General features: G+C 39.8%; 1 protein-coding gene across 2 annotated transcripts in view; it reads right to left on the reverse strand.

Annotated features, from left to right (window-relative positions):
* Positions 1 to 22142, reverse strand: part of LOC104585974 (phytyl ester synthase 1, chloroplastic) — a 120382-nt gene that overhangs the window by 82714 nt on the left and 15526 nt on the right. For both annotated transcript variants that reach the window (XM_010243043.3, XM_088886626.1), the window contains exons 4-6: positions 4564 to 4722; positions 4341 to 4445; positions 3366 to 3469 (exon numbers count right to left, since the gene is read on the reverse strand). In XM_010243043.3, the coding sequence (XP_010241345.1) occupies positions 3366 to 3469; positions 4341 to 4445; positions 4564 to 4722 (368 nt within the window). The remainder of the gene's footprint in view (positions 1 to 3365; positions 3470 to 4340; positions 4446 to 4563; positions 4723 to 22142) is intronic.

Consider the following 22142-nt stretch of genomic DNA (forward strand, 5'->3'; position numbering starts at 1 on the left):
CTTTTCCTCTTACTCCTCAGGTTTTTGGGTGTATGTACTTTGTTCATAATCTTGGTCCCAAACTAGACAAATTAGATGCACGATCAATGAAGTGTGTCTTTCATGGCTATTCTAGGACCCAAAAAGGGTACAAGTGTTACAATCCCAGTTCTCAACATTGTTTTGTGTGACCCGATGTTACCTTCTTTGAGTCGGTTCCGTTCTTTTCTGGGTCAGATGTCTCTTCCCCTTCTTCTTTCCTTCCGCTTCCAGTTCCTGTCGCGAACCCCATTCCTCTTGTTCCAGTTGCGCCTAAATCTTCACCTCCGGTGCCACTTCCTCTTGCACGGCCACCTATCTATCAAGTGTATACGCATCGACATGCACCGGCCCCTCTAGCTTATTCATCGTCGACGGATCCAGAAGTGACTTCCGCAACACCATCACCCCCCGTTTCTAACCTTGACCTTCTCATTGCCCTGCGGAAAGGTAAACGTAGTTGTACCCTTCATCCTATCTCCATTCATGTTTCTGTTTCTCACCTATCTCCTTCCCATCGACAATTTGTTTTGTTGTTATCTTCTGTTTCTGATCCTAAGGATGTCCAGGAAGCCCTTATCTCTCCGGGGTGGCGTCAGGCGATGGAAGAACTCTCAACTCTAGCTCATAATCATACGTGGGATCTCACCACTCTTCCCCCAAGTAAGCATACTATAGGATGTAAGTGGGTATGTACGGTCAAGTATTTGCCTGATGGTAGTGCTGAGAGATTGAAAGCTCAATTGGTTGCCAAGGGTTATTCACAGTTATATGGTATTGACTACACAGAGACCTTCTCTCCTGTTGCCAAGATTGGTTCTGTTCATGTTTTGATCTCCCTAGCTGCTATACATGATTGGCCCTTGTTTCAGCTTGATATTAAGAACATTTTTTTGCATGGTGATCTTCTTGAAGAGGTGTATATGGAGCAACCACCCGGGTTTGTTGCTCAAGGGGAGGATGGTAAGGTGTGTAGGCTCAAGAAAGCTATTTATAGACTTAAATAGTCCCCTCGTGCTTGGTTTGGCAGATTCAGTGAAGTCGTAAAGAAGTTTGGCATGAAATAGTGTCAGGTTGACCATTCAGTATTCAGCTATGACTCTAATGTGGGGAAGATTTTGTTAATGGTTTATGTTGATGATATAGTTATTACTGGCAGTGACAGGCCCAGGATTGACAGGTTGAAAACATTTCTGCATGATCATTTTCAAACAAAAGACCTTGGCAAATTGAAATACTTCTTAGGGATAGAAGTGGCAAGGTCCAAGTATGGTATTAATTTGTGCCAGAGGAAATATGTTCTTGATCTATTGGAGGAGATAGGCTTATTGGGTGCCAAACCAGCGGAAACACCCATGGAATTGAATGTCAAGTTGAGCAGTGATACAGGTGAGGAGTTTGAAGATCCAGGAAGGTACAAAAGGTTGGTGGGCAAGCTAAACTATCTAACTATCACTTGGCCAGATATCTCAGTTGCAGTGAGTGTGGTGAGTCAATTTATGAAGAATCCTCAGGTTCCACATTGGGACGCTGTCCTAAGGATTGTAAGGTATTTGAAGGGAGCTCCTACTCGTGGCTTGCTATATAAGAGTGGTGGAAATATTGAAATAGAGGGATATACAGATCCTCATTGGGCTGGATTTATATCTGACAGAAGGTCTACTGCAGGTTATTGTACTTTCCTAGAGCCATGGCACATACAACTTGTGAACTAGTGTGGCTGAGAAATCTCCTATAGGAGATGGGGTACTCGATTACCACTCTGATGAAGCTATATTGTGGCAACCAAGTTGTAGTCCACATCTCCTTTAACCCAGTTTTTCATGAGAGAACAAAACACATAGAGGTTGATTGTCACTTTGTGAGAGAAAAGGTTCTTAGTGGAATGATAAGTACAACATATGTTAATACAGGGAGTCAATGAGCAGATTTGTTTACCAAAGGGTTGAACCGAGCAAGAGTGGATTACATATGTAACAAGTTGGGACTATATGATATATACTCTCCAGCTTGAGGGGGAGTGTTTAGTGTCAACTAAAGAAGGGTAGAATAGTCATTTGAGTTTTATTAATATGATGTTGTGTCTTTTAGTGAGTGCTGATGTGTCCCAACTTAAATAGGGGCATAAAAGACTTTTTCTATTTATTTTAGTAATCTATATATCCTGGTCAACCTAAGAGAGAATTAGAACTATTCTCTTCTCTTGGGTTCGAACAGGTTTTCTTCTTCTCTCCCTCTCTCTCTCTTACTTCTTCTCTTTAACGTCAACTCAAGATCTGAAACTGAAATCGCCACTCTTAAACTCTTATTTTTCCCTTTAATTCTTGGTGTTTTCATTTTCTTCTAACTTATATAAGAAACCATAAATTACTAAAAAAAGTTAGTCATGATTTTACTATAAATAGCAATTGAAAGAATTGCTCTAAATAGTATCTCAAAAGTTACTATAAATAGTAAATTTCTACAAGATTAAAACTTAACTCTCTAATGATTAAACCAACACAAACCAAACTTGACACCAAGACTACTATTATGAGTAAAATAGTAAGTTAGATCCACTAGTCAACCTGTTGACTTTGACCATAACCTGCATGTCTTCCATTTCTTTTGTTCCATATTTGTATCAGCAGAGTACAGGCTAAGGCACATGAAGTCTCAGAGGTGTTATGAGTTTGTTCATTACAAGATAAGTTGGGAGTCTAATATGACAGGCCTATGGTGCTTTACTGAAATAATCAAGTAGCAATTAATATAGCCCATAATCCAATACAGCAAGATAGAACAAAGCATATCAAGGTTGACAAACATTTTATAAGAGAAAGGGTAACTTTTGATGAGGTCTATCAACCATTTGTGGATTTTGGAGGATAGATAGCTGATGTGATCACTAAAGGAGTTTCTAAAGCTAATTTGGAACATTGTGTAGACAATCTGGACATGATTAACACCTATGCTCAACTTGAGGGGGAATGTTGAGATGTTTATTTTTCTCCTTGTTTGTGTTTATGTTGCTGTTTTCTTATGCTATCTTACTGCTTATGTTTCTGCCACCCGCGGAGGGTATACTAGTCATTTTTCACAAGTCGCGCACACCACAAGACCGTCTTCCCACTCTAATTGATTTCTTTCATTCTAACCTCTTCTTTTTCTCTGTTCTTTCTTCTTCAACCTACCTACTTGGGTCTGCTATATTTGAAAACTTTTCTATAACTTATCAAGACAAGTAATTTTTTGACACACAATCAAGACAAGTAAAATTAAATACATAAAAATGAAAAACTGATCATGCACATCACAAATCAGAACCTTAAACACACAAACCTTAAGCAAAGGAAGCAGATTCTTACTGAAAGCTGTGGCAATAAGGCAGTGAGATTTCCCAACAATTGTTCAAGTGTTCGTGCGGGAGGAAGTCCATCACCAATGACCATTGCCATCTTAATTAGATCACCTAATGTCATGAAATATGGGAGAAACTAGGATGAGTACAAATTGAAATCCAACACAACAGAAAATAGGTGAAAATTGTGGATTTCAACAAACTTAAGAGCAACAGGATGGTCATCAAATGGATCCCAAACAAACTTACTAGTTACAACATTAAGAGTACAAAGAACATGTGAATAGGTGGAAGAGCAAACATTAAGAAGACTTGACTAACAGATTTGATACCCAGCAGCCAACAACTACTGGTCCAACTACAGTCCAAGCCCACACTCAGCCAGTGGGTAACCTCTGAAAGCCCAATCCATTGCCCATTAAGTATGTTTACAGGAGGAAGCCACATCAGCCAGTTAGGATGGTCAGGCAGGATCCAGTTATTAGATCTGTTTGTAACTATATAAATACAGGAGTTGGCAATGAAAATTGAATTGATTTCCTCCATTTTTCACTCCCTTTTCTGTATGGGGGTTTGGATTTTGCTAAGGTGGTATTTTGTTTGGGTGTGGTGGGTGCTACATGGTTGATGTCTCCAACCTTGCTACAACCCAGAATTCACTAAACCAAACTTTTATTCACCAAAGCAACTCTTCTGATTTCCAATTACAAAACCTATTTATAGACTCAACATGTAGGCTTGGATCACCCTTTATTGACTCCAACTCTAACTAAGAAATTGACCAGAACTGACTCCTAATTGCATTAGAATTAAAACAAACCTACATAATGTAGTACATATAACCCATAGGAATAATCAAATGTATACTCTGACTCCAAAAACAATTAAGAAAAAATAATACCAAAATTATAAGATAATTCTGACTTTCTTCCACAATAAAAAAAGAATCCCATTTAAGATTTCAAAGAGACAAATCACATACCCATGATGAAGCTTAGAAGGTAAAGGACAGTAACATGAAGTCTATTTGGCAAAGCCTCCAAAACCGGGAGCAATGGTTGAAGTTGTGATTTTCCAAATGATGTTGCTAATAATAAAAAGGAAAAATATTACTAACTTATAATACAAATTAAAAGGAATCAAAGATGATTTAAAAAGCACAAATTTTATAATAGAAAAGATAAACCACACATGTGCAGTCTGACCTGGATTGGCTAATACCAGTACTAAGTCTATAGAAGGGTTACGAGCAGCAACTGAAAGTGCTAAACATCCTCCAAATGAATCCCCAACTAAATAAATTGGCTTATTTGGAGCTAAAGCATGCTCAAGTTTCACAGCATCTTCAACAAATTTCACCAGTCCTAAACAGAAGGGAGAGAAAAAAAATAACTAGTTTTTCCATTGATAAATCCAAGAAATTGTTAGCATGCATAAAATACAATAAAAATGTGTACAATATATTGGTCAATCTGAAAACATAAATATAGATGATAAAACATCCACAATATGGAGAAAATTACCATTTCAGTTAGGTATCTATGAACCTACAGGGAAGTGTTAAGCAAACAAAATGTAGAGAGAGAAAGAGGGAGAAAATAAGATATTCCTGCCAGTATCCATAAATTTAAAATCCATTGGAAACCAAAGGGTCCTACACCATGCATCATTTTATATCCCACAGTGATACCTTCTATTCCCAAAACCCAACCTAAGAACTCACCCACGCATTTCTAAATTTATTATCACCTTTTCTTTTTATTCCAACTGAAAAAAAGAGTATATTTTTCGTAAGATAATGAAAACACATTAATAAAAAGAATATATACAGAAAGGGAATGAATAAAGAATCTATCAAAAAAAGGGAATGAATAAAGAAAGACGAAAGGTATGTTGACAGTACAAACCACCATTTATTGTCATGTCAATTTGCCTCTCAGGAATGCATGGACTTACTTTCTATTCCTTTTTTGGGACTTCTTCGGAAGCACCTCCAAATATCATTGATCTCTTCACAGAAAGTTTATCAAACTCTCATACAAAAAGAACAAAGATTTTTATGGCATTGCATAAAAGCTCCTATCTTATGGAGTATATGGGATGAGAAGAAGGCTAGATTATTAAGAACAAAGAACAAGATGTACAGTCATTAATAGAACTCATCAAGGTGAGAATAGTATGTTGGGCATCGTTGAATGAAGGATTCAAGGGGGTTAAAACCAATAACTATGGAGAGGTTGGCAAATTGTGGCTGGTTTTTTCATTAGGAACCAACCCAGATTAGTAGAATGGAGACTTCCTGAAACAGGCAGAATAAAATTAAATTTTGATGAGTGCAGCTTAGGCAACCCAGGTGCGTCAGGATAGGAGGGACAGTGAGAGATGATAGAAACAATATTTTACTCAGTTTTCCAGTGCCAATATGGTATGGCAACTCATTGAGGAGCAAGGGACGAATGCTGACTGTAATTTAAGGACTAAAGTTGGCAGCTATGAATAATTGGAGAAATCTGATTGTGAAGGGGGATTGTGAAGTTGTTGGCCATTGGCCATGTGCAGAAGAGATCCCTTGGATTTACTGGTTTCTTGTTAGAGAAGTAAAAGAAATAACAAGCAGCCTGAACTGCTCGTTAAGGTGCGTTCCAAGGACTGACAATTACCTGGCTGACAATGTAGCAAAAAATGGGGTGAGTAGACAGTCTTCTTTGGGGAATCACTGGGCATGAGAATGTTCTGTAAATTTATAAATTGAAAATTTTACATGTATTGTAGCTGTGAACTGCTTGTAATTTTCCTTGCTATCAAATCTACTAATCTAGCACGGCTTTTCTTGCCAATGAATACAGGCATACTCTATTAACTATAAAAAAAAGGTAGATTGATTTACTCCCCAATGTTTTTAAAATCCCATGATTTGGGATTCAAATCAAAATGCAGATAAAAGGATTCAAATAGCAAAATGAAATTGTTTCATGGAATTATCATACAATTTATGAGCAAATTGTTGAATCAAATTGCATATCACGATTAATGTGAATATTGTTTAAAACAGCAAAAGACATTTTAGTTCATATTTTACTTGGTCTAATTTGTAGTCCACTCCAATTTATTCTAAATTAGACAGGTTTTTATTCACCTTGGATTGTGAGGAGCATTGAGGTAACCTAGTGTCTAGAGCCTTACCTAGAATCACCTCTGATCATTGGCCTATTTCAATCTTTGAGGAAGATTTGGGTGGAAGAGGTCCAGCACCTTTTAGGTTTGAGAACATGTGGCTTTGTGCAGATGGATTCATAGAAAAAAGTTAAGGAATGGTGGGAGGAGAGCAATCCAAGGGCCTTGTGGGAAGGAATGAAGTTCCATTGGAAGCTGAAGGAACTCAAAGCCAAAATTAAGGAGTGGAACATCCAGCAGTTTGGGAGACTTGAGGAGAGGAAGCAAGAGCTGATTAGTAAGATTGAGGATCTAGATGCAAAAGAAAACTCAGGCTTGTTTGAAGAAAGGGACAAAGATGAAAGGTGGTCTCTAATGAAACAGTTGGAATATCTCTTATTGAAGGAAGAGATAAGTTGGCGACAAAAATCAAGGAATAATTAGCTTAAAGAGGGAGGTAGAAATACCAAAACTTTCCATGCTTTGGCTAATGGAAGGAGGAAAACTTTTGTCTCCAAGTTGTTGGTAGGGGATGCCACCCTGACCAATCATAATAAGATTGCCCAAGCTTTTGTGGATCACTTTAAGTCAATATTTAAAAGACCTTTGAATAGAATATTGTGGATTTGATGGCTTAGATTGGCCTAAGCTGACTGAGAACTCTAAGGAGTGGTTGGAAGGAAATTTTGAGATTGAAGAGATCAAAGAGGTCTTCTCTATGGATAGATCTAAAGCCCCTAGTCTAGATGGTTTTATGATGGCTTTCTACCAAGGCTGCTGGAAGTTTTAAAATGATTTATAGAAAGTCTTTAATGAATTTTTTGAGAGAGGTGTAATCTATCCAGGGCTCAACTCCACATTTATTGCTTTAATCCCTAAAAAGCCTGATGTTGTGCACCCAAAGGATTACAGGCCAATTAGTATGATCAATAGTTTGTACAAAATAATTGCTAAGGTGCTTTCTAAGAGAATTAGGGCTGTATTACCTTCATTGATCTCATCGGCTCAAGGGGCTTTCATTAAGGATAGACAAATTATTGATTAGATTTTGATTGCAAATGAATGTGTTAAAGAGATGAAGAGATCAGGAAGGAAGGGACTGATTTGTAAATTGGACTTAGAAAAGGCATATGATCTTGTCGATTGGGGTTTATTGGTGGAAATAATGAAAAATTTTGGGTTCGGTGAAAGATGGTGCAAATGGATCTTAGGTTGTATCAGGACTTGTCATTAGTCAATTCTAGTTAATGGAATTGTCGTTGATCATTTCCAAGCTATTAGGGGAATTAGGCAAGGGGACCCTCTTTCTCTATTCCTGCTCACTCTGATTGCAGAAGTCCTTGGGAAATTGATTGGTAGGGCTGATGCTAGGAATTTAGTGAGGGGTTAGAGAATTGGTAGAGAGGAGATACCTATCACTCACCCAGTGATTTAAAAGGTGTGCCTAGGCGCACAGGTGAGGAGCATTTTGGGGTATGCGCCTCGCCCAAGGCCTAGGCGCACCACTTTCAAAAGGCAAGCGCCTGGTGCGCCTGATGCGCCTTGCGCCTCAGCCCAGGCATGCATCTTTTTGCTTTTTTTTGAGTCTAACGGCTGGGCCGGGGGCTTCGCCCCCAAACCCCGGACCACGCCCCTCGAGGCAAGCCCGAACAAGTCTATGTTAGGGTCTGAAATTCTTATTTCTCACATAAAAAATAATGATTTTATAACTTCCATTGCCTCTTAAGAAAATATTTTATTGCAATGAATGAATGAACAACATTAGCAAATAGGGGGTTCTCGGAGCAGCATCTACTAGGACCGAGTTAATTGGGCCCCCAACTCTCCCAACATCGAATTAGTATGAGTTAGGCCCCCATCGAGTATGAAGTTTTATAACCGAGCCCTGCCCCTGGTTGCTTTGACATAAGAAATCTCACTCGCCGAATTAAAGTTTTCTCTAGGGAATTTTGCATGATTCTCATTTTCAAGGGTCAAGACCTATCTCAAGTTGGGCCCCAACTTTTAGTTGCTCTCCTTCTGAGAACCACACACCATTAAGGGTTTCCTCACCTCTTTCGCCACACATATTTTTAATTGCCAGATCAGCATCTTCTTCAACCTCTAGCCCATTCCTCCATAGTGGCGTTTCATATTCCATGACCAATCTGTTCATGGATCGAGTAGCCTAACGGGCTGGCCCGGTCCGACCCGTTCTAAGTTGGGCTTGGACATTATTTTAGGCCCATGGGTTCGGGCTCAAGCCTAAACACCAAGTTTGACCTTTTTTCAGGTTGGGCTCGGGCTTTCTCAAAAAAGACCGGCCCGATCTTAAGCCTGACTTGATAATATATATTATATAATAAAAAACATATGTTATTTAATAAATTATATATACAATATTTTTTTCTTTGTTTCTCCTCTCTTTTTTCAAGTAATAATAAGATCTTTTATTATATTTTAGTTTTGAGGGCTTTTAATATAAATAAAAAACTTTTTTATTCAATAAAAAAGAAAAATTTCTGGTTGGGCTCGAGCTCAAGACCTAGGCCCGATGGTTGGGTCGGGCTTGGGCTCAAGCATGAATGTATTCTATGGATACATAGGCAAAGCTCGGCCCGGCCCATGAACAGGTCTAGTGACCAACCAAACTTTGGTGCAGAGACTGTTGGCGAGGATATCAATCATCTGAGGAACATCCTCCAGCAAAATTCCAGTAATCTTCATCTTTGTTGCTCGCAAAACAGATGCATTAACCTCTAAAAGCCCCCAGAGTGATCCTTTCAAAGGAGGTTTCCTTCCATAGAGTGAAAGGTAAGCCAAACAACAATATCTCAAAAGCTTTAGCCACTACCTCCACCTTCTTGCAAGAGAACGACCATTTTTCTAATACCACCACCCCTTGTTTAGTCTCCACCAACCTAAAGTTTACCATTTTCGACCCTGTATCCAGAATAGCTCTTCTCTCATGAAAAGGAAATACCAAAACTCCAGAGGATATTTCTAATTTCTTCATAATAGCCTCTACAATCAACTTCCAATCAAGAAACTTCTTCTCAGCCTTTACAATCATTCTTCTATCCCAACCTCTGAAATCGTTTTCCAATGCTAACCTATGGACCTTCCAAGGCTAGTCACTGATATTTGTTGCTGCAAATCCTCTCACTTATTAGCCTCCAAGGAGTGTTGCTGGGTTTCCTCTAGCTCATGGCACTCGGTCTCTCCTTCAAATCTGAGCCAACAGTCTCCAACCCCAACCTCTTTTTTCCTTCTGGGGTATTCCAAAAAATATTGTAATCTCCAAAAACCACCCTTTCTGGTTGATTTTTAGACTGACTTGATACCTTCTCCTTGAGAGATCCAGCATGCTTTTCCACCCAATGATCTTAATAGTGAGTAGAGCCCCATTAGTGAAACCTCTCAACCATTGTACCGCTTCTTCTATTAGCAAAATCGTAGTTCTCCCTTCTTCTTTGATCTTTAACATCAATTGATTTCGACTTTTTCCTTCTAAGACCAACATCTTTTCTCAATCACCACCTCACTTCTCCATCAACCGTCCACCCTTTCTACACTCCTCGTAGCTCTCCCTTCCATAACTTCCCTTGTTTCTCCCTTCTTCGAACACGAATTTCTTTGCTACAATCTCCACTTCACTTTTCCACCTCAAAGTTGAAGTCTTCAATTTCAATATCGTTAACTTTTCACCATGCAAGAACAAACATGAACATACACCTTGTTATCAACATTTTGAAGAAGCATTCCCAAGCATCTGGGAATAGTTGTAAGGTTAGCTATGTTTTACGGAGAAAAGTGTTGGGCGGTTGAGAAAAAGCATGTCCAAAGGATGAATGTGGGAGAAATACGAATGCTTAGATGGATGACTAGTAAAACTAGAAAGGACAGGGTTAGAAATGAAGTCATACGAATGAACCTAGGAGTAGTTCCAATAGGTTATAAAATAAGCGAAAGTAGATTGAAATGGTTTGATCATATACATGGTAAGAGCATCTACAACACCTATTAGGAAAAGTGGTCTGCTACAAGTTAAAGAAGCTAGAAGAGCCAAGGGCGGACCGAAAAGGACTTGGGTTGAAGCAATAAGAAATGATTGAAGTGTCCATAATTTAACAATGGATATGGCACTGAACAAAACAGAATGGAAAAATAGGAGTCATGTAGCCAACCCATATACTGGGAGTTTGGGACAAAGATTAGATGATGATGATGAGAGTCCGACTATGATACCAAAAGGTATCATACCTAAAAACTAATGAACAATGAACTAGTATTATCCAATTGGTATCAACTGGTATTCATTCAAATTCACATTAGTCTCTGATTAGTTAAAGTTTTTTCCAGTATGATACCTTTCAGGTATCACAGAAATTGTTGTATTTGTAATTTTGTATGAAAGAGCCATTTTGGTCATTTGACTTTACATGTTTGTAGGGCTTCGCCTAGTATTTCAATTTGCCTAGTCATAGCTAGGGGTGGCCACAAGCTGAGCTTTTCACAAGCTATTTGAGCTTGATTCATGAAAAGCTCGGGTTGGCTCGATCTAAACCAAGCTTCAAGCTGAGCTCAAGCCTAATAATCTTCGGGTTGGCTCGTGAGCCTAATCTGTCAACACTCTTGTCTGAATAAAGAGAAGAACAAGAATAATCTTAGAGGTGTCAAGAATGAATGACCCCCACCTCAAAGAGTCTTATATATTAAAAGATATGTACAATTACAAGAATGCCCATATAGGGCTAAAAGAGAAAAGAAAAATAAGAAGTATAAGTAATTTACACCAAGGACTATACTAATAAGATACATCAAGTTATAGAGTCTTCACACCCCCCTCAAACTAATGCCTAGACATAAGCATCAGTTTGTCTATAAGAAAGAGATGTCGAACTCTAGTCATAGCTTTGGTGAAGATATCAGCAATCTGCATGTCCGAGGCTACATGAGGAAGTGATATAGACCCAATAGCGAAGAGATCTCGGATAAAGTGGCAATCCACCTCGATGTGCTTGGTCCTTTCATGGAAGACAGGGTTAGATGCAATCTTGATAGCACTCATATTGTCTGCATGGAGAGGAATAGAAGTAGGAAGCTGAATGCCAAGATCCATAAAGACTGTAACCAAACAATCTCACTGCAAACCGAAGACATGACCCTATACTCTACTTCAGTGGAAGACTTGGAAATTGTTTATTGTTTCTTAACTTCCAAGAGATGAGTGAATCACCCATAAAAACACACCACCCAGAAGTGGACCTATGAGTGTTTGGACAACCAGCCCAATCCGCATCAGCATATGCTCTCAACTATATAGGAGAGGAAGAGGAGAAGAACAATCCCTGGGAAGTTGTGCTTCTAACATATCAAATGATGCGATGAACAGCGGTCATATGAGGCTGACGAGGAGCAAAAAAAAAAAATTGACAAACAACCTGAACAGCATGAGAAATTTCAGGCCGAGTCATAGTGAGATATATGAGGGACCCCACAAGCTGGCGATATAAGGTAGCATCAGGAAGTAATGGACCTTCAGATTTAGATAACTTAAGATTTAGCTCCATAAGTGTATCAACATGCTTTTCATCATTAAGACCAGCAAGTTTAACAAGGTTAGAGGCATACTTCTGCTGACAAACAAAATACCCTCGATCACTATGATGTACTTCCAGTCCCAAGAAATATGTGAGAGGGCCCAAGTCCTTCATGTGAAAGGAATTATGAAGTAATAGTTTCAATTCATGAATGACTTCAGCATCATTCCCAGTCAACAACATGTCATCAACATATAGTAGGAAAATGGTAATACCCTGAGGTCGTCGCCTAACAAATAAAGAGTGATCAAAAGAACTCTGGTTATATCCAGCAGCAACTACAACATCGCGAAAGCATTCAAACCATGCCTGGGGAGCTTGTTTTAGACCATATAGAGATTTTTTGAGGCGAAATACTAAAGAAGGATCACTGCAGCATCCAAGAGGAGGCTTCATGTAGACTGTCTCCTTGAACTGACAATGAAGAAAGGCATTCTTCACATCAAACTGGCATATGGTCCAAGACTGAGCAGCAGACACTACTAAAAGAACACGGACTATGGTGATCTTTGCAACAGGAGCAAAGGTTTCTTCATAGTCAATACCATATTCCTAACTATAACCCTAGGCAACTAAACGTGCCTTGTATCGATCAAGAGATCCATCAGACTTCAGCTTAATGTTGTAAACCCAACGACTCCCAACAATGGATGCATCTGGTGGAGCAGGCACAAGATCCCAAGTGTCATTCTCATGTAAAGCATGAATCTCTGCATCCATGGCTTCCTTCCAATGAGGGCTACTATTAGCTTCCCAATAGGAGTGAGGAACATCTGTGGAGGATAAGACAGTAGACAAAGAGCTACGGTTTAAAGGAAAACCATAGCGGTCAGGAGGTCTAGATATACGAGTAGAACGACAAAGAGGAATAGAAGTATGAAGAGTGTTTGAAGTAGAGGTATCACTTACAGGAGTAGTGGTAGGATGATAATTTGAACCAGGAGGAAGGAGAGTCACAGGCACAGGGGCTAGAGCACGTAACCGCTTGTGAGAGAAGACAAGAAAGTCCTTCTCAGCAGAAGGAGGTGGAGCATCCTGTGAATCAAAATTTGGCAAAATAGAAACAAGCGGTGCAGACAGTCTAACAATTCCAGCAAAAAATGAAATGTGCTTGTTGAACAAGAGAAGAGAAAGAGAGGAGAGGCGAGAGGACTGAGAGCCCAAAAGAATACTGCAGGCGTGTGCAGTATGTTATTATTTATACTAGGATGGTCGTACAACATAAAAAAAGAAGAAATTACAAAAGTACCTTTGTGGTACTAAACATATGTGTACAACAACATCTGTCAACACTCCCCCTCAAGTTGGGGCATAGATATCAATCATGCCCAACTTGTCATAGAGATCATGATGTCTAGAATGGTGTAGCCCTTTTGTAAAGATGTCTACAAGTTGGTTCTCAGAGCTGACATAGGGAGTACATACTTCGCCTGTGATGACTTTCTCTCTGATAAAATGCTTGTCAAATTTGATGTGTTTTGTTCTATCATGTAGCACAGGGTTAGCAGCAATGTTTATAGCTGTTTTGTTATCATAGAATAGAGTCATAGGCTTGTCCACTAGGAAACCCAACTCACTCAACAGATTCTTTATCCACATACTTTCAGCTACTTCGTGAGCCATTGCACGATATTCAACTTCAGCACTGGATCTAACCACCACATTTTGCTTTTTACTCCTCCATGTAACAAGGTTCCCTCCTATAAAGGTGCAGTAGCCACTAGTAGACTTTCTGACACTTTGAGGTCCAGCCCAATCAGCATCTGTATAAACTTCAACTTTCAAATGTTCGTGCCTTTGAAATAACAAGCCAGCACCAGGAAACTTTTTTGGATATCGGAGGATTCTTTCTACTGCTTCAAGATGAGTGGACCAAGGTGCATGCATGAACTGACTGAGGACACCAACAGCATAAGCAATGTCTGGGCGAGTCATAGAAAGATATAACAATCTCCCTACAAGCCTCTGAAACTGTTTCACATCCTTGAGAGATTCACCTTGGCTGTCACCTAATTTATGGTTGGGGTCAATGGGAGAGTCAACTGGCTTCACTCCCATCTTTCCAGTGTCCTGAAGTAAATTTAGAACATATTTCCTTTGGGAAATGAAGATACCCCTTTTTGATCGAGCAACTTCAATTCCAAGGAAGTATCTGGGAGGTCCTAGATCCTTCACTTCAAACTGAGTGGCAAGGAAACCCTTCAACCTCTGGATTTCATCCTTCCAGTCACCAGTAACAATTATGTCATCCACGTATACTATTAAAGCAGCCATTTTGCCTTCTCCTCTTTTCACAAACAGTGTGTGATCTGATTGGCATTGCTTGTATCCTTTCAGCTGAACCACAACATAGAATCTGCTGAACCAAGCTCTTGGTGATTGTTTCAGACCGTATAAAGACTTCTTCAACTTGCACACTTTCTGTTCATTGCCTTGAGCCAGGAAACCAGGGGGTTGAATCATGTAAACTTCCTCTTCAAGATCACCATTCAAGAATGCATTCTTGATGTCAAGCTGGTGTAGATCCCAATCCAGATTAGCAGCAAGAGAGAATAGAACTCTAATGGAGTTCATCTTGGCAATAGGGGCAAAAGTTTCTGCATAATCAACTCCGTACACTTGAGTAAACCCCTTTGCCACTAAGCGAGCTTTATACCTCTCCACCGTTCATCAACCCTATGCTTGACAGTGAACACCCATTTACATCCAACTGGATCTTTTCCCTTAGGAAGATCTACAAGTTCCCATGTGCCATTTTTATGAAGGGCATTAATTTCTTCCTTCATGGCATCTGTCCATTCAGGTACTGAAAGAGCTTATGCCACATTCTTGGGGATAGGAACACTGTCAATAGAGGTAAGGAAAGCACGAAATGAGGGTGAAATGTTCTCATAGGAAACAAAGTTGGAAATGGGATGTTTAGTGGTGCACAATCTAACACCTTTCCTGTGAGCAATAGGAAGGTCAAGGTCATTAGCAACAGAGGTATCAATTTCAATAGAATCAGGAACATCATTGGGAGTCAAGTTACCTGAGTGGGTATGATCCTCCCCCGAGGAGTTTGATGGCACTGGAGGTACAACTTCTAGATTCTCCACAGCTCTTGAATTTGGTTGGCCTTTGCGACGACGAAAGAAGACACGAAAAGGCGGAGGATCAGGAAAAGAAGGGAGCTGAACCAGTTTCTCCTCATGCCTACACTCCCCCTAAGGAGAAACAGGAAAGAAAGGCTCGTCCTCAAAGAAAGAAACATCCATGGAGATATAGAATTTCCGAGAAACAGGATCAAAACAACGGTATCCCTTTTGAGTGAAGGAGTAACCAAGGAATATGCAAGGAATAGCATGAGAATCCAATTTCCCACGGGTGGGAGACAGATTTTGGACAAAGCACTGACAACCAAATACACGAGGAGGAATGGGAAGAAGGGGGGCCTTAGGAAAGAGAAGATGATGTGGGGCTTTGTACTCTAACCAACAAGAGGGCATACAGTTAATGAGGTAGGTAGAACAAAGAACAGCCTCAAGCCAAAAACGTTTGGGGACATTCATATGGAGTAGTAAACCCCGAGCCACTTCAAGGAGATGTCGGTTCTTCCGTTCAGCCACACCATTTTGTTGTGGTGTTCGGGCACAAGAGCTACAGTGAAGCGAACCACGTGAAGCAAAGAACTCCGTGAGATCACTATGAAAAAACTATTTCGCATTGTTTGACTGAAAAATTTGGATTTCAGTCTGAAATTGAGTGAAGACCATCCGCTGAAAATCTTGGATAATTTTTGGTACTTCCTCCCTGGTTCGCATTGGATATACCTAAGTATATCTAGAATAATCATCAATGAGGGTAATAAAATACTTGTAACCATTCTCAGATGGTAAAGTAACAGGGCCCCATACATCAGAATGAACAATGTGAAAAGGAAATTCAAATTTACTATTTTTTTGAAGAAAATGAGTTCTACAATGTTTACTTAACTAACACGTTTGACAAGAGAAATCTAAAACGGACATTGACTTAAACAGTTCTGGAAACACAACTTTTAAAGACTCAAAAGACAAATGACCAAGGCGACAATGCCATAAATAAACTTGACTCTTACAGGACTGACTCATAGACTGTAACATGAAGACCAGCCTTATTCTCCAGCATGTAAAGTCCATCAACCATACGTCCCCTACCAATCGTCCTCCCCGAGGCCAGATCCTGAATCACACAATGAAAAGGGAAAAAGGTCACTGAGCAGTTTAAGGAATTAGTAACACTACTAACAGAGAACAAATTAATGGGAAATTTTGGAACATGTAGGACATCAGAGAGGGTAAGGCCAAGGGGAAGAGAGATGGTTCCTTGACCAGCTATGGAAGTGTATGATCCATCAGCTAGTCTCACCTTGTCTCTTCCAGAAAGAAGGTGATAGGTTTGAAAGTAAGAGGACGTACCAGTCATGTGTTTTGACGCTCCATAATCAATGATCCATGGAGAGTCAAGGGTGTGAGAAGCAACATGGAAAGCTGTGGCAGAGTTACCTGACGTAGATGCAAATGATGTTGAGGGAAGAGCATCCATCTGACGAATTGCTCTACCATAGAGCTCTAAATGGTCATAGAAGGAATTCATAATATCCTCCCTTAGGTCAGAACCAGAGAGATGTGTCTGAGTCATAGTAGGGATGGAGGGTTGATTCTCCCAAGTAGCCATGTTGGCCATGTTGTATTTCCTTGTACCTTGCTATCCGGACCTTTTATTCACATCTGAACCTTGCTTCTTATTCAGATCTTGAGCCCATTTTGGTTTCCCATGAAGATCCCAACAGGTATCTCTGGTGTGTCGGGGTTTCTGGCAATGAGTGCACCACAATTTGTCCTTATCTTCTGTTTTTTTCTGGAGATCTCCTTTCCTAGAAGAAGATCCCACACTAGTAGAGACACCCCCTTTTGCTGCCAACACAACTGCATCCCCACCAGGGTTGTTCATCAAATTCCTTCTACTCTCTTTAGATTGTACAAGAGCATAAACTTCCTGAACTGATGAAAGATCCTTAGAACTAAGAATCTGGACTCTGATAGATTCATACATAGGATTCAGACCATGTAAGAAGGCAAACACTCTTTGCTGGGAGACAAGTTTCTTGTATAGTTTTGCATCCTCGTCACACTTCCAATCCACATTCTGGTAATGGTCCAACTCCTTTCAGACAAAAGTCAAGTCAGAGTAATATACTGATAAACACCTCTCCCCCTGTCTACAAGTAAACGATTCTGCCTGTAGTTGATAGATCTTGGCATAGTGTCGCAGTTCTGAATATGTAGATTTTGCTTGTTCCCAGATCTCATTTGCAGTTTCAGCCCACATGAAATTCTTCCTTATTTGAGGTTGCATGGAGACTAAGAGCCAAGACATAACCATACTGTTCTCCTGATTCCATCTATCATATTCAACACTCCCAGAGTGTGGTTCTTTTATTCTCCCATTAATATAGCCTATCTTCCCCCTTGCAGTGATATATAGCTTGATCCCTCTTGACCACTCTAGGTAATTTAAACCATCAAGAGGGACAACAGCCATAGGAAAGGATAGGTCACCACCCCCACTCATTCCATTCAGCATTGAAGAAACTCCAGATGTGGCTGAATCTTCACCACTCATGATTTCAGGTTTAAAAAACAGCACCCAAAGAAGGAGCACTGCCTCACAGAGTTGTTACAGAAGGCACCAGGCACTTCTGGTTACCAAACTAGATCCAAAATTTTGGGTGTACATGCTTTGTTCGGGATGTTCATCCTCAGGTTACCAAACTAGATCCAAAATCTTTGAAGTGTCTTTTTCTTGGGTATTCTCGTGTTCAAAAAGGGTATAGATGTTATTGTCCTACTCTTCATAGATATCTTGTGTCAGGTGATGTTAATTTCCTAGAAGATACACATTTCTTTCCATCTACTCCTCATTCAATTCAGGGGGAGGATGATGATTTGTTAATCTATACTGTCACATCATCTGGTTCACATCCTATTGAATTTGCTCCTGCCAGGCCTAAGCTAACTACAGTACAGGTTTATTCTCGGCGACCAACCCCTCCAGATCCATGTCCTGCACCAGCTCCTTCGTCGGCAGATCCAGTCTCAACTGATCCTGTTCCTTCGTCATCAGAACCAGTCTCTAATGATGATCTTCCTATTGCTCTTCGTAAAGGTAAGCGTAAGTGTACTTATCCAGTTTCTTCATTTGTGTCTTATAATCATTTGTCGTCCTCTTCTTGTTCTTTTATTGCATCTCTTGATTCTATCTCTGTTCCTAAGACTGTTAAAGAAGCCCTTTCTCACCCTGGATGGCGTAATGCTATGATTGAGGAGATGAATGCTTTAGAGGACAATGGTACTTGGACCTTGGTAAATTTACCTGCAAATAAGAAGGCTATTGGGTGTAAATGGGTGTTTACAGTTAAAGTCAATCCTGATGGGTCCATTGCCCGATTGAAAGCCCGTCTTGTTGCTAAAGGATATGCTCAGACTTATGGAGTGGATTATTCTGATACCTTTTCTCCTGTTGCTAAACTTACTTCTGTCAGGTTGTTTATTTCTATGGCAGCTACTTATAATTGGCCCCTTCATCAGTTAGACATCAAGAATGCTTTTCTTCATGGGGATTTTCAACGAAGTTGTACTGGACAACTGTTCAACAAGCTCAGCGAGAAAAGATGGTTGTTATTAGTTTTTTAGCTGGCCTACGTTCTGAATTTGAGACTGTTAAATCTCAGATTCTTTCCAGTTTAGAGATCTCTTCTCTACAAGATGCTTTCAGTAGGGTCCTTCGTACAGAATGTTCTCCACCTGTTCAGCCTAGTAGTGCCCTTGTCAGCCGCAATAATACATCTGAATCAGGGAGACAACAATACAGGAGTGGTAGTGGTAGGTACAAGTAACTATGACAAGAATACTAATACTCGTGGACAGGAGTTAGGAGAGGTAGTGTGTCATTACTGTCATAAGCCAGGACATATGAAGCGGGATTGCAGGAAGTTGCAGAATAAGAAAACTCAGTCATCCCATATTGCATCCACCACGGATACTTCTGAGAAGTCTATTTTCTACCTTTCAGTCACATAAATCTACCTCTCCTGTTACTTTAGCAGATGGGTCACCATCTTGTGTTATTGGGTCTGGCACAATTAGTCCAACACCATCACTTTCCTTGTCATATGTTCTTAGTTTACCTCAGTTATCATTTAATTTAATTTCTGTTAGCAAACTCACTCGTACCCATAATTGTTGTCTCATTTTTTCCTGATTATTGTTTATTTCAGGATCTTACGACGAAGAAGATTATTGGTAAGGGACATGAGTCTGGAGGTCTTTACGTCCTTGATACACAAGTTCCAAGATCCATAGCCTGTTCTGGAGTTGTAACCCCTTTTGAAGCACATTGTCGGTTGGGTCACCCCTCTCTCCATGTGTTAAAGCGAATTTGTCCTCAATTTCAGAATTTGTCGTCATTAAATTGTGAGTCTTGTCAATTTGCTAAACACCATCGTTTTAGTTCGAGTCCTAGAGTCAATAAACGAGCTAGTGCTCCTTTTGAATTAGTCCATTCAGATGTTTGGGGTCCGTGTCCAGTTGAGTCCAAAACTGGGTTTAAGTATTTTGTTACTTTTGTTGATGATTACTCTCGTATGACATGGTTATATTTAATGAAAAATCGTTCTGAGGTGTTTTCTCATTTTTCTGCTTTCTGTGCTGAAGTTAAAACTCAATTTAATGTTTCTGTACAAATATTGAGAAGTGATAATGCTAAGGAGTACTTGTCAAAATCCTTTCAAACTTACATGCTTCAGCATGGCATTCTTCATCAAACTTCTTGTGTAGATACACCATCTCAAAATGGGGTTGCTGAACGGAAAAATAGACACCTTCTTGAAACCGCAAGAGCTTTGTTATTTCAAATGAAGGTTCCTAAACCTTTCTAGGCTGATGCAGTTTCCACAACATGTTTTTTGATTAACCGTATGTCTTCATCTGTCCTTCAGGAAGAGACTCCTTATCATGTTCTGTTTCCAAATAAAACACTATTTCCTATTGAGCCTAGGGTATTTGGGTGTACATGTTTTGTTCGGGATGTTCGTCCTCAGGTTACCAAACTAGATCCAAAATCTTTGAAGTGTCTTTTTCTTGGGTATTCTCATGTTCAAAAAGGGTATAGATGTTATTGTCCTACTCTTCACAGATATCTTGTGTTAGGTGATGTTAATTTCCTAGAAGATACACCTTTCTTTCCATCTACTCCTCATTCAATTCAGGGGGAGGAGGATGATTTGTTAATCTATACTGTCACATCATCTGGTTCACATCCTATTGAATCTGCTCCTGCCAGGCCTAAGCCACCTACAGTACAGGTTTATTCTCGGCAACCAACCCCTCCGGATCCATGTCCTACACCAACTCCTTCGTCGGCAGATCCAGTCTCTAATGATGATCTTCCTATTGCTCTTCGTAAAGGTAAGCGTAAGTGTACTAATCCAGTTTCTTCATTTGTGTCTTACAATCATTTGTCGTCCTCTTCTTGTTCTTTTATTGCATCTCTTGATTCTATCTCTATTCCTAAGACTGTTAAAGAAGCCCTTCTCACCCTGGATGGCGTAATGCTATGATTGAGGAGATGAATGCTTTAGAGGACAATGGTATTTGGACCTTGGTAAATTTACCTGCAAATAAGAAGGCTATTGGGTGTAAATGGGTGTTTACAGTTAAAGTCAATCCTGATGGGTCCATTGCCTGATTGAAAGCCCGTCTTGTTGCTAAAGGATATGCTCAGACTTATGGAGTGGATTATTCTGATGCCTTTTCTCCTGTTGCTAAACTTACTTCTGTCAGGTTGTTTATTTCTATGGCAGCTACTTATAATTGGACCCTTCATCAGTTAGACATCAAGAATGCTTTTCTTCATGGGGATCTTCAAGAAGAAGTTTATATGGAGCAACCGCCTAGCTTTGTTGCTCAGAGGGAGTATGGGAAAGTTTGCTATCTTCATATGTTTTCTTGAAATCCATGAAATAGCTTGTAAGAGATCTATCGCCTTTGTCCGCCCTGTAAAAGGATTTGCACACATCATAAATGCGGGAAATATTCCCCTTTCCGAAGTACAAGAACTCTAGATAGTTCATTAATTCCTTAACAAATCCACAGTGAGTGACTAAACCAACCACCTCACTTTCAATGGAGTTGCGTATCTGCAAGAACAAACGGGCATCCTCCCTCAACCAAGACTTTCTCGAGTCATCATTAGGAGGGTCATCAGTCAAATGGTTATCCATAGCAATACTCAGCAAATATAGTTGAACAGTTTTACTCCAATCCAGATAATTAGAGCCATTAAGCTTATGCTCAGTTACTTTTGACATCACTGGAATAACATCCGACATAACTACTGATTTCTTGTCTGCCATAATCTCAAAATTCAAATAAACAGAATATTTTGAACACCGAAATCAACAGAGCACACCTATTGAAAACACCGGAATGGATATGCACATAACAAAGCACAAATATGTGCTATACAGGACGAGGCGAGCCAAAAGACAACGACCGAAAAAATTTTCCGGCGACAGATGCGCCTCCACGTGCCGACGCGTGTGACTGTGGCAGAATCTTCAGGCGGTGTGTGAGACACACGCGCAGGGCTGCTGACAGCCGGACTTTGCAGAGACTAGATGCTCTGACTGCTCCAAGGAGGTGACCCGAAACACCCAAAAATTTTCCTCTACCTACTGTTTACTTAAAAAAAAAAACAAAAGGGCAGGCAGAGACTAGATGCTCTGATACCATGTAAAATAAGAGTAAACAGAGGAAGAAGAATTTATATTATTATTCATCAATCTCGTATGTATATATACAAGTTACAAATTCTATGTTAGGAAAGAATATATTAGGAAAGAAGACTAATCAAATTCCTACAAATCAGTCCTACAATCAAGGTAAATCATATCTCCCTAGTATTTACTTCTTATTTTAGTTATACAGTCTGTAACATCATATCTCCCTAGTATTTACTTCCTATTT

Source organism: Nelumbo nucifera, chromosome 4 (genome assembly GCF_055504915.1).
Source record: "Nelumbo nucifera cultivar China Antique chromosome 4, China Antique-T2T, whole genome shotgun sequence".
NCBI lineage: Eukaryota > Viridiplantae > Streptophyta > Magnoliopsida > Proteales > Nelumbonaceae > Nelumbo > Nelumbo nucifera.